The following is a 13783-nucleotide window of genomic DNA, read 5'->3' on the forward strand; positions in this document are numbered from 1 at the left end:
ACAGAGAATGGCTATATTGTGTGTCCCATCTATTCCTTCATATTGTAAGTTAACAAAGATTCCACAACTTGCACACAACCGTTATGCTGCAGCACTCTGATGATTGCGGTAGAGAGTGCCATGTGTCAAAATGGTTTTCTTCTTCTGTGTGTGTGGAAGTTCACTGGTATTTCGTGCCAGAGCACATGTGGCTGAAGATTTAGAGACTTTGAAGCATTCATGTCGATCTTCAAGTACAGGCTAGGCTTTTTTCTTTTTTGTTTTGGGTGTACTTGGAACTCATTAGTGTGAACGATTGCTTAGTACATTTTGCTATTTTTATTCTATGCTTGTAATTTAGGAGCATCTGTCATGAACCTGCTGATGGTCTTTGCCAAAAAAAAAAAAATGTTTCTTGAATTTAGGGTTAATTATATTTATCTTTTGACCATTTTAACTAAACTTCCTAGTATTCTTTTTTGTCTTTGGTTCCCTTTTCCTTATTCTCATTTCAGCAATAAAAGAACCAGGCAACAAACGTAAGGAGATACAATTTTTTTTTTTTTTTTGCAAATTGAAAGTCTGAAATTCGAAATCTTTTTCTTATAATTTCTCCTTTTCTACCACCTAATCCATTCGTTCTTCCAACACAACTAGGTACTTTGTTACCCATATGTCAAAATACAATTTATATAACTAAATGATACTCTAGCTGATTGCAAACACTTTTATTAATATTGATTCAATTTGTGTACACGGACAACATGTGCTAGCCATCAAGGCATCAGGAATTCCATATTTCCACAACAATTGCTGGGTGACAATTGACAAATACCAGCTAGTCTTTTGATTACTTACGAGGAAGACAAATCAATTCCTACAACCACCCCCCCCCCTCCAAAAACCAAAAAAAAAATAATAATAAAGGACAAAATAAACTGTTTTGTCTCTTCATGATTGAATCAATTTGGATACGAAGTCTTTAGTGTTTTCATCTGAACTTCCCCCTTCTTCAAGAGCCTGTCTTGCCAAATCCTTCCACTTTTTTGCATTTTTCCTAATCTCTTGTCCTATCTCCCCCTCCATCACTGTGATTAAGCATTGACCAATGGCATCTCTTCTAACAATTCCATTTTCATCTGGCTGAGCCTTGATTCCCATTTTCCAAATGTCCTTTACAAACTTGGCATTTGTGCTTTGATCTGTCCATTGTGGCATTGCTATCATCGGGACGCCCAAACTTAAGGCCTCCAATGTTGAATTCCACCCACAATGAGTTATAAAGCAGCCTATAGATTTGTGGGCTAAAACTTCAGGCTGAGGACACCACGAGATTATTAGTCCTTTGTCAAATGTTTCTTTAACAAAGTCTTTTGGCAGCTTCTTTGACTCTGATTCTCTAACCACCCACAGAAAATGATAGTTGCTGGTTCTCAAGCCCCATGATAATTCTTCCATCTGCACAACATCAAGTTCTGCCAAACTTCCAAATGCTACATAGACAACTGAACTAATTGACCTTTCACTGAGCCATGAAACGCACGCGTTAGTCATTGGTTTAAAGAGATTGAGACCATATTGCTTGTCGTCTACAAGGCGCTTGTCTAAGTACATGGAAGGAATAGTTGGTCCAATTGTCTTTACTGGTAGGGTTGTTGCCATCCAATCATTCACCTAATTAACCAATACAAAGCAAATAAATTCATAGTTGTACGAACAAATTCTTTTTAGATTTTATTTGAGAAAAAATTGTTCAAAACATTCCTTACATTTTACGAAATAACTTTTTCGTCACTCACTCTTAAAAGTGTAATTTTACGTCCCTTATAAATTCACATTGGTCAAGCCTGGTCCCTACCTAGGTTTTCAACTAATTTTTGGCTGAAATCCACCATCTGCCTTGCACGTGATCATTTTTTAAGGGCAAAATTATGAAATCAAATTTCACATAATTTGATTTTTTCGTTCCTCACATTTTACAAAATGAATTTTTTTATTTCTCACATTTCAAAAAATAAAATTTTTCATCTCACACATTTCACAAAATTAATTTTTTCATTTCTCATTGATCATGTGTATGAGTAGTTTCTTTTTTCTTTTTAAACCCATGTATATATATCTATTTGATTTCACCTGAACAATACGAATAGCATGTAATATATCTGTATTTGATTTCACCTACAACTACAATTATCTTATTCGAGTGAATTTAAATAGAGATATATTACATACTATTTGTATCGTTCATGTAAAATCAAATAGACATGCATGAGTTTTCAAAAATAAGAAACCACTATTCGTACACATGATCAATAAGCGATGAAAATTTTCATTTTGCAAAATGTGAGAGACAAAAAAATTTATTTTGTGAAATATAAAGGATGAAAAAATTCATTTTGTGAAACGTGAGGGACTATAAATCAGATTACGTGAAATGTATTTGATAATTTTACCTCTAAAAAATGATCACGTACAAGGCATATGGTAGATTCCTGCCAAAAATTAGTTGAAAATCTAGATAGGAATCAAATTTGATCAATGTAAATTTGTAAAAGATGCAAAATTATACTTTTAAAAGTAAGGATGAAAAAAGTTATTTTACAAAATGTGAACATTTTGAACGATTTTCCTTTATTTGACAAGCAGCTATCTTGGCATGTCATTAAGGACCTAGATTTGCCACGAGCCAGCTCATAATTTATATAAACTAAAACTGAGGTATATTCTAGTATGCTTACCTTCTCCTCCAACTTGTAAAATGTGTTGAAGAAGATCCAGTCAGCTTCTTCAATTTTTTCCATTTGGTCATGCACAACCAGCTGAGAAGTTGCTGGATATGGACCAGGATTAGAAACAAAAGAAGGCAGATCTGAAGCTAATAGTGGTGGCAAACCGGGAATGTCCACTTCAGTCGCCTCTAGAGGAAGCTTCAAAAGCCCTTTGCGGACATGGTAGTAGATGTTATTGACAGCACAGGATTGAGTGAAGAACACACCCGCACGAACCCCAAGATCCTTGGCTACATCTAGGCACCAAGGCAAGAATGCATCATAAATGATACAATCAACAGGACGGCCCAAATCTTGAAGCTTCAAGATTAGCTCAGTCAGAGTTTCGGAGCCAACCTTTTGAAACTTCAGCAAGTATATTTCCGGTGCAATTCCATTTGCTCCTTCATCATATCCATCAGAGATGGCCTTCACTGAGATAGAACCTGAGACTTCATTTACTGTTTTAAACAAGGACTTGGTTGTAGCGAGGGTAATTTTGGTGCCCTCATGTTGCAAACGCTTGGAAAATTGAAGCATTGGGTTTATGTGGCCTTGGATGGGAAATGGCAATATCAAGCAATGAGCTCTGCAAGTTTCCATAAGTTGCTATACCCAAGAAGCTGAGTCTGGACAATTTGGAGGTTCTACACCTTTGTGAGCTCTTGGAGGTGTACTTGCAGCTTGTATGAGTGGATACAAGAAAATGTAAAGAAAGCAAGAGAAAACACGACCCGCGAAATTAATATACGAGTACCACAGTAGGTGGTATTGTCCATCGCCATGGGGCGACGCCAATTGAAAGATTGCATAGTATTGTTCACTCTACAGCAAGTGTTGCTTTATTTTTTATTCCGCCTAGAATACAAGTGAGTTGAAAACTTGGAACCTTGCATTTATATTTCGTGTTTGACAAGGGAACTATTCGATTCAATCCTTAGGACCCTAAATCCAAAATTTGTACAAATTTATGTGACCTTGGGTGGGATATGGCAATATCAAGCAATGAGCTCTGTAAGTTTCCATCAATTCCTCTAACCACGAGATTTTGCTTGCATGGACAATTTACTAGAGTAAGAAAAATATATAGTGATATATCGTATTGTTATTTCTGCAATCCCTAACCTGGCTTATTTTGTGTTTAAGTCAAAAAAAGAGGCTAAATTTACACTACTGGATTCTAAAATCACACTTCAAAAAAAAAAAAAAATTGTAGTGCTAAGTGACTTAAGATTGTAGTGTTAAGTGACTTGAGCGTAGATTTAAGGTGGGCAGTGCGGATTTAGCTAACGGTTTTGAGTCAACGTTCTCACATCTTTGTTCAAAGTAGGCTGCTGCACTAGAAAACAAGACATGCACGCTTTATATGCATGCACGAAATGATTACAAAACAAAAGCAACGTTTTTGTCTTCCACAAACATCAACTCATTCTTTTATCAACGTGATAAATGGTTTACTTTGCTCTGAGATTGATCCAATTCCCTGATCATTATCATTACTATATAAAAAATATCATGAGTTTTGATCCTTTAATCTTAGTTTTTATTATTTCAATTATGCCCTTGTGATGATCAAAATTCATTATACTATATCTATTGACTTAAAAGAAAATAGTAGTTGATGACAAGACAACATGTCAAGCATTAGAAACTAAGAAGAATCTGGTCTTAATTTTCTATTTATACAAAATACCCTTCTCCTTAATAATTAGATATATTGCATTTTAATAATAACAATAATTGTAGCAGTTAGGAGAAAAATTGTGACCTTAATTAAATTTGAATTATGAAGGCAATAAATAAAATATAACACTCCAAACCCACATGTCTCTTCATATTCTATTTTTAGTTTTTTATTTCCATTAAAAATTCTTGATCAATCATAGCCTAATTAGATTTTCAAATCTTCAAAAATATTACTATTGATACCAAAACAAGGTACTTTTAGGATAGTAGAATCTTTTTGTGCTTTATATTAGATTCTGCCCAAAAAAAATAAAAAATAACAAAAAAAGAAAAAAAAAAGAAGAACTCAATTATCCCTACCATTGAAATTTCAATTTTCAAAAAATGAACAATTAGATGGAAAAAATTTATATGCTATGAATCATCTATATGCTCCATTGTTAACAGAAATAACACACAAAATAATATGAGTTCAACTTCAAAGAATATACATATTTTCATTTTTTAAACAATGGTGCATATTTGTAGATATAACATTTTGTGAACTTTTTTTTTTACTTTTAAAATAACGGTTTTAAGAATAATTAATTAAAGAAAATAAGACATTAAATAAAAAATAGAAAAATATGCAAATATTAAATTTGTTAAAATAATTTTCACAAATAAATGTTAATGTGTAAGATATTGTAATATAAGATAGCTAACCCTGATTATCTGCTGGACCAAATTGAAGTTCTTTTTAATTGGTACTAACACAATAAATATAGACATTAAACAATAAATGTATTCAATAAATACTGAAATATAGATATTGTAATAGTAGTTTCATTAAGACGCGTTTTTACACCTTATCTTATTGTCTGTATTAGTTGTTCTTATATCTATATTTATTTTGTTAGCCACACAATGTACGGTGCAATAGCTATTGGCAATGATAGAGACCCTAGACCCGACTGAATCTAGGCGTATGCAATTGCTAGTAACAATTGTAACAGGCAATATATGTACTGACATTGGTCCAGTAACACGAAATATATGTTTTGACATTGGGCTAGTGGCCACTAGGATAGGGGTGCTAACCAGTGTTTTAAAAACCGCATCGAACTGGTCGATTCAACCGATCGAATCGCGAACTGGTCTTGGCTCCGGTTCGATTCATGCTTTTGGTTGATTATACTTAAAAATCGGATCGAACTGTGCAAACCGGATTGAACCGTTGAACCGGCGATTTTTTTGTTTTTGTCTATTCAATTGAAATTTTTTTTTTATAAGAATATGTTCTCCCTAACCCTAAAAACTAATATGTTCTTATTTTTTGCCTCTTATCAAGTTTGTATTTTTATTTTCTATTTTCTTGACTTCCTCCAAGCTCAAAACTTCTTTTTTTTTTTTTAAGTTGCAATATCTAAATATCAAAAACTTGAATTAAAATTTAAACTCACAATGTCTAATTCTCATAGACGTGAATTTTGTATAATTTCAAAATATTGTGGTATTTTTTAGTTGGATTTAACATTAGTTTTTTGGTACATTTAATTAAGATTGAGATGAAATTTATTTATTTCAACTTATAGTTTAAAAAATTTATTTGTGAAAATCCAACTTCTTTGAAAATATTAAATTTTTCATCATATAAAGTCTTAAATTAGTCCAATGCATGTCTTATTTTGTGCATATATATTTATATAAATTATTTTTTAAAAAATTCATTGAACCAGGGTTGAATCGGTTTGACCGGTTGAACCTCGACCCAAATACCTCACCGGTTCAATTAACAGTCCGAGTTTTAAGATATTGGTGCTAACCAACCTGGCAGTTCTTGAACTACTTGCAGCTAATAGGTCAAACGATCAACTTGACTTGATGTTGACCAAGTTTAAATTGATCTTGAGCCGTTCATTTAGCCAAATGAGTCAAGTATCAATCATTTTTAGTTAAACTCAATAGCTTGTTGAGCTCAACCTCGTTGGTTGAGTCTAAACAAGTCGAATTTGAGTATCTCAAAAACCTCAACAATCAAATTCGATTAGCAGAATTTCAAATTCAATCAAATCGAGCTCGAACTCAAGCATATCACTACTCGAGATTAACTTGGATTGTTTGCATCCCTACACCAAGGAGAACTTAAGTTCTTCTTTGAGGTGTTAGTTAGGGTTTGAACCCTACCAACGTCATTTCCATCAAGAAGCACCAGCAGCGGGCAGGCACACCATAGGAATAGCAGGAGGCATCTCCCTCCCGCCACCATCCCCTTCTCCAAGTCCCCTCCTTGATGCCTCTTTTCCCCCAACATCGTTTTTCCTAAAATCCCTCCCTTTAATAGAATGGGATTTCGAAAAAAAAGGAAAAAATGATCCCTCCTTGTAATAGAAAAGGATTTAAAAAAAAAAAAAGTACTGACAGAACATATATAAGCCCTAAACAACAAATGCAAAGTCTAGGAAATTAATGTGTAAAAAACATAAGTTTTGTTATTGATCAAAAATTGCAATCACAATCAATTCATTCATCTAAAAGATTTAGAAAAGTTACTATTATAATTCCCTAGTGAAAGACCCAATTACCTCCTCTAAGGAAAAATAGTACGTAGTCCCTAATATACAAGCAGGGCCCCAATGTAGTCCCTTATGTTCTAAATAAAATAGAGGATTCGATATTTTCAATTTTACCAAAAAGGACAATCTACAAAATTTGGGCCTCGAACTTTCAGTTTCAAAGTCTTTTTTTTTTTTGGGTAAGTAGGATATACTTCTTCCACTTACAATTCCTTCTACCTTACCACTCAAGCCAATCCTTTTTCCCAAAATTTCAAAGTCATGTGAATTGTAATTGATCCATAATTTTTAAAATCAATTGCGAAGCTAAAATCTATAATTTTTAAAATCAATTGCGAAGCTATTCGTTATTTATTTCTCGCTTCCATGCCAATCTTACTTGCATTTCTAATATGTAGAAATGGAAAGTGGCCTGTTTAGACGATTTTAAGTATCCTATTTTCTTATTATACCTAATATCCCAAAGATTTTCATCACTAGCTAGCAGTTGCCCATCATATTTATCAGTTTAAAGAGCCTTAGAAATCATATCTGATTCTGTTGAAATGTTAGGAATTAATTTTGTAAACATTAAAAATGTTAACAATCATGCTTATTATCATATAAATTTTTTAGAGTATTTTAGTGTAAAGCCTAAACTATAAGGACAATACTATAATTCACCCACTTTCCTCCAAAAAATTTAGACCTCAACGTAAGTCAACATGTTGCATTGGACATCTTATCATGAAAAGAAAGGCCAAAAATCTATATAGTCACATGAACTATTTCCATCATCTACTTTTCTACCATTAAACTCTCTTTTTCTTTCTTTGAGGATTTTTCTAAGGGTACCATTGAGCACTCGTTAACATATCTAAATTTTACTTAATCTACTATGTATAAACACATTAACAATTAATATCCACCTTTGCATGTATACACTTTCTCTAATTAATCTTACCTTTTTAAAAATCTAACACTTGAAGTAGAATAGGCACCGTTAGACAAACTGTTCTTTTAAATAATCAATTGAACTTGGAAAATGGTATATTTTGGTCATGTCTTCTAATCTTAGAACAAATCAAAATGGGATAACCATATTTCATGCATAAGTTGTTTGACTTGATCACTAGGACTAAGACAATAAAATTTGTCAAGCCTCTATCACTTTAAAAGTTGTGTAAGCAATCTGAAATCATAAAAAGTTGAGTGACCAAAATTGCATTCCAGTAATCCATTTTTCAATTTATTTCTCAGGATAAGCTGTATGGAAAATGGCAAAAGTCTCAAGTTTCTTGAATCTTTTTCTTTTTCTTTTTGAAATGATAGGAATTTTTTTTCCACAAATGATAACAATTTTATAGATATTAACACTTGATATTACAAGGATTAGTTGCAAAAAGGGGATACTACCCTTATATCCTTCATTACTAAGTCAATCAGCCATATTGGGAAATCATGTTCCCATTCAATGTCATGTACTAGCTTTATTGCAAACTGTGCTAGTGCATGACTGATTTCATTTTCTGTTCTAGGAATAAACACAAAAGAGTATCTGTCAAAGCCTGATCTAAGTTCCTGTACATTTCTAAAATAGTTGCAGTGCTAAAACCATACTCACTGCATCTGTTAATTTACTCAACTACTGATTTGCAGTCTGTATGGACTATAATTTTTGTCCATCCTACTTGTTTAGCCATCAGTAATGCATTCCTTACGGCAAGAGCTTCTTCTTTACTTGTTGTTTCCTTCCCCTGGGTAACAATTCCTTTAGCTCTCATTATCATTCCTTTCCAATTCCTTGCTATTATCCCTTGTCCAGTCCTGATCTTTTTTGCTAATATGGCCGTATCTGTATACAATCGTATCACATCTTCCCTTGGTACCTCCCTTCTTGAGTGGATTTCGTTATTGTTCTGACCTGTGATCCCCTCCTGTTCTGGCTCCCTCTCCTGCTCAAACTCTAACCACTCATCTTGTGTTTTTCGTATTGTTTTGTATGGTTCCTGGTTTGCATGTTCAAAAACTTTTTTGTTTCTGGCTTTCCAGATTTGCCAGAGGATGTTGATGGTGAGGTTTACACTATCCTATCCTTGTTTCATCGTGAGCGTTTGAGTAACTTTCTCCCACCAAAGCCATAAATTCTGTTGCTTGTCTTGTAATCCATCCCACCTGACTGGAGCCATTTTCCATACTTCTGCTGCGTTTTCACAGGAAAAAAAAACAAATGTTCAATGGTTTCCACAGCTTCTCCACAGTAGCCACTTCTTCATTCTCCTTTTCCCAGCCTTTTGGACAGCAACTCATTGACAGGTAGACAATTATGCAAGCATTTCCACATGAAGTGTTTGAGCTTTGCCTTCATCTTCATATGCCATAACTTCTTCCACACACTATGCTTTCTTATCTCCCAACTTGTCTCAGCATCGTGGCCTCTCAGTCTGCATTGTTTGGCCTCAAACTGTCTTGCTACTGCATAGCCAGTCTTCACAATGTACATTCCAGAATTGGAGTAGCACCAGATCAGCTTATCCTTTCTTCTTCCTATGCTAGTTAGGATGTCTTTTATGAGTTCAGCATCCTTGTTACTAAACCACTTCTGGAGTAGTTCAGTTTTCCATCTCCCATCTTCTATCAACTCATTTACCCATTCCAACTTGCAGTCCTCAGGTTTTGTGCCGGACACATTGTCTTTTTCTGATCCAGTTATCCATCCATCTTTTCATATACTCACCGACCTGCCATCCCCAATTCTTGTCCAAAGTCCAGCTAACAGTAGTGATTTTGCATTGTGTATACTCTTCCAACTCCATGAAGCTGAGTTTGAGGGATTTTTTTCCATCCAATTTGAGTCTTTCATGTACTTTGCCTTCATTACCTTGCTTACTAGCAAATTTGGAGCTATTAAGAATCTCCAAATTTGCTTTGCCAGCAAGGCAGTGTTGAAAGCTTCTAGATCTCTAAATCCTATACCCCCTCTTTTCTTAACTTCTGATAGCTTCTTCCAGCTTGCCCAATGTACACAAATCTCTTACTCTCCCTTTCCCACCAGAACTTTGCTATTTTAGCTATGATTTGTCTACATAATAGGAATTTTATTGAAATGTCTAAACTTTACAGTATTAGAACAATAGCTCAAGCATCTTATAAAAGTGTACCTGGACACTTGAGGAGAAGCAAAAATCCTCTCCTCATCTCTAAATATGCCTATTGCAGAGGAGCTAAGACTAATATATACATAGATCCATATTACGGAATTTCCAACAGAAAAGAAGCACATTTGAAACAAGTTAGCAAGTAAATTAATATCTTCCACTAGTGTAGACATTTTGATGCCTTTAACTGTTCCTGCGCGGATCATAGAAGTGATTTGCCTGCTTTCAGTAACAATTCTGATCCTTTGCCACTATTGCTCCCTTGCCTTGATCAGATCTAGTCTTACAGCTGCGGCCTCATCTTGCATTTTCTGATGTGAGCTTCTCTCAACCCGTGCCCATTCTGCAAGTACTTGATTTCCATTCTTCTTTGATAAAATCCCAATTCCCAGCTTGTTTGCATCATTGTTACCTCTGGCAGCTACTTGGAGCTTAATGCCATCCCCTTCACTACTTTCATCCTCATCCCTCCTTTCTGCTTCACCTGTTTCTGTTGTGCTTCTATTTTATCGCTTTTCATAGCCTCTTCATACTCCAGCCACTCGCAGCTAGCTTTCTGGATTATCTTGATCCCTTCTTTTTGCTTTCCATTGAATTCCTTATCATTCCTATCTTTCCAAATTTGCCAAAGAATTTTGCCGTCAGAGCCAGATGTTTCTGTCCATCCCTTCTACTTCTTGCTTGTACTACAAACGCCCATCATTTCTTGAAGCAAACAGTTTGATTTTGAACTCTATCCTATTGAATTGGTGCTATTTGCCATGTTTCTTGGCCTAATAGCAGTGAAAAAAGTGCATGCTCTAAGTTTTCTATCTGCTCTCCACACTTTGCACAGATTGGATTTCCTTGCTTTGTCCTCTTGAATATTACCTCTCTTACTGGCACATTATTAGTAATACACCTATAGACAAAGAGCTTAATCTTATGTTTTATATTTAACCCCCACAGTGTCTTCCAAATCTGTGTGTTGTTGTCATCAAAACTTGTTCTTTCTTTCCCTGTTCCTTGTTGTTGCTTCTCCCCCTCCCTCATCATCAAGGCTCTGTAAAAAGATTTCACTATGAATTCTCCTTTCTTGCTGTGCACCGAGTAGTATTTGTCTGCTCTTCCTGACAGGCTAGTTGGAATCTTCAGAATGTTCTCATCATCTTCCCTATTGAATGTCCCGAAGATTACGTTCCTGTTCCACCTGTAGTTGGTAATCAACTCTCATACTTTTTGCTTCTCACAATTCACTGGTATCACAGTAGTTGGCCTTCCATTTGGGCTGTTGGGAATCCAGTTATCACTCCAGATATTGATACTCTTCCGTGTGCCCACTCTCTTCAATCAAGTATAACTTTCCAGTTGCCAGAATGATGGAGTCCTTTGTGTTTCATGGAGCATTTCTTGACTTTGGCTTCAGACTAGTTCCTCAAGAGCCATCCGCAGATAGATGTTGATTATGCAAAAGTTGGGCCTCACTACAAATTGCAGATAGGGATTTCAATGGGCTAAAATGCAATACTTTCAACAAATTCAAGTTCTTTTCTTGGATTGTCTGTTACTCTCATTTGTTATGTTATTGTAGAACCAACAATTTGATGGTCATCTCCTGTTTAAGCAAAACCCCTTTTCTGTTTTAGCCACAAAATTAAAAATTGGCAAAATTCCAAGTTGGTTGGTTGTTTGGTTGGTGTATAAAGCAAATTTTTCAGCCTTCTCAAGACCTGCTTCAAACCCTGGCTGGTGGCGATAGGTTGAGTGCTCTTTTAGATGACATTCTGCTTAACATTTTGTTATTCTTGCAATGGAAAATGCTATAGCCATCTCTGTTCTGCCCACAAGGTGGAGAATTCTTTTTATTTCAGGTCCTGATATAGATCTTGGTGTTGGTACACTCCAATTAACTGAGGCAACTTATCAGAATGACAGAAAAAGACTATTTTTAAGTTTGATTAGTTTAGGGAATAGACTGTCGTATCGCAAAATCAGGTTCCGGTAAGAATATTTAGGTTGTGGTTGTTGCATTTTATAGAAAGCTTGGCAGTTGAATGGTTAATATTGAAAACAGGTATTTTAGGAGGAAAACATCTAGTTACAGTATTATGAGTGACTAACTAGTAGTTATAGGAGTATAAACCTAACAAATTATTTACAAGAATACCCTTACTAATTTATTATCTATAAGAATACTTATATTCTCTTAACACTCCCCTTCAAGTTAGAGAATATATATCATAAGCACCCAACTTGTTATAAATGTATTTCACTCTAGAGCCCCTTAAACTCTTGGTAAACAAATCAACCAATTGATCTACAGAAGGTACATGAGATGTCTTGATAACTCCGTCAAGCAATTTCTCTCGAATGAAATAACAATCAATTTCAATATGTTTTGTCCTTTCATGAAACACTGAATTAGACGCAATATGAACAGCCGCTTGATTATCATACACTAAATTCATAGGCTGTTTATGCTCAAACCCAAGTTCAAGTAACATGCTCTTCAACCAAACCAACTCACACACAGTGTGAGCCATAGCGTGGTATTCAGATTTTGCACTTGATTTGGAGACAACTATTTGCTTCTTACTCTTCCACATATTAAATTATCACTAACAAATACATAATATCTTGTGGTCGATTTTCAATCTGAGTCAGAATCAATCCAATATGCATCACTATATCCTTTAATATCAGTGTGTCCATGATTTTGATACAGTAATCCTTTTTCAGGAACACTCTTAAAATACCTAAGAATCGGTATAACAGCATCCCAATGACTAGTACGAGGGGTATTAAGAAATTGACTCACAACTCTCACTGCAAACGAAATGTCAGGTCTCGTTAGTGAGATAATTTAATTTACCCACAAGTTTTCGATATTGTCTAGAATTATCTAATAATGTACCTTGATCTCCTACTAATTTTACATTAGGATCCATAGAAGTATCCACAGGTCGGGAACCTAACATCCCAACTTCACTCAGCATATTGAGTACATATTTCCTTTGAAATAAATAAATTTCATATTTAGACCGAGCTATCTCAATATTCAAAAAATACTGTAGATAATCTAAATCCTTTGTCTGAAAGTTTGCTTGCAGATTGGATTTAAGTTTCTGGATTCCCATAACATCATCACCTGTAATCACAATATCATCCATATAAACAACTAATAAAATTTTACCAGCATTAGAATGCCGATAAAATACAGAGTGATCTACTCCATATCTTGTCAGACCGAACTCCATGACAACACTACTAAATCGGCCGAACCAAGCCCTCAGAGACTGTTTCAATTCATATAAGGATTTCAAACGACAAACCAATCGCAAATTCTCCCCCTGAACAACAAAACCAGGAGTTTGTTTCATATATATCTCTTCTTCTAAATCTCCATATAGAAATGCATTTTTCACATCCAACTGATGCAATGGCCAATTATAAGTTGCTGCCAAAGAGATAAGAAGACAAACTGAGGTAATCTTTGCAACATGAGAAAATGTTTCTAAGTAGTCTATTCCATATACCTGAATAAATCCTCTAGCTAACAGACGAGCCTTCAATCTATCAATAGAACCATTAGACTGCACTTTTATAGTGTACACCCATTTACAACCAACAACAGGTTTACCAGAAGAAAGATGGACAAGATCCCAAGTAGCATTTTGTT

General features: G+C 34.8%; 1 protein-coding gene across 1 annotated transcript; it reads right to left on the reverse strand.

Annotated features, from left to right (window-relative positions):
- Window positions 1-692: 692 nt before the first annotated feature.
- LOC113697247 (UDP-glycosyltransferase 74G1-like) lies at window positions 693-3495 on the reverse strand. Its single transcript, XM_072047966.1, has 2 exons — window positions 2718-3495; window positions 693-1653 (listed from the first exon to the last, which is right to left on the reverse strand). The coding sequence occupies exons 1-2, from the start codon at window positions 3348-3350 to the stop codon at window positions 931-933; spliced, it is 1356 nt and encodes a 451-aa protein (XP_071904067.1). The 5' UTR covers window positions 3351-3495; the 3' UTR covers window positions 693-930.
- Window positions 3496-13783: the final 10288 nt, after the last annotated feature.

Source organism: Coffea arabica, chromosome 1c (assembly GCF_036785885.1).
Source record: "Coffea arabica cultivar ET-39 chromosome 1c, Coffea Arabica ET-39 HiFi, whole genome shotgun sequence".
NCBI classification, from domain to species: domain Eukaryota; kingdom Viridiplantae; phylum Streptophyta; class Magnoliopsida; order Gentianales; family Rubiaceae; genus Coffea; species Coffea arabica.

What these genes read in the sequence shown, in the direction of transcription:
- LOC113697247 (XM_072047966.1), bottom strand. Translation starts at nt 3,350, where the DNA reads ATGGAAACTTGCAGAGCTCATTGCTTGATATTGCCATTTCCCATCCAA. An exon ending in TTTACAAGTTGGAGGAGAAG is followed by an intron (nt 1,654 to 2,717) that starts GTAAGCATACTA and finishes TTGGTTAATTAG; the next exon opens with GTGAATGATTGGATGGCAAC.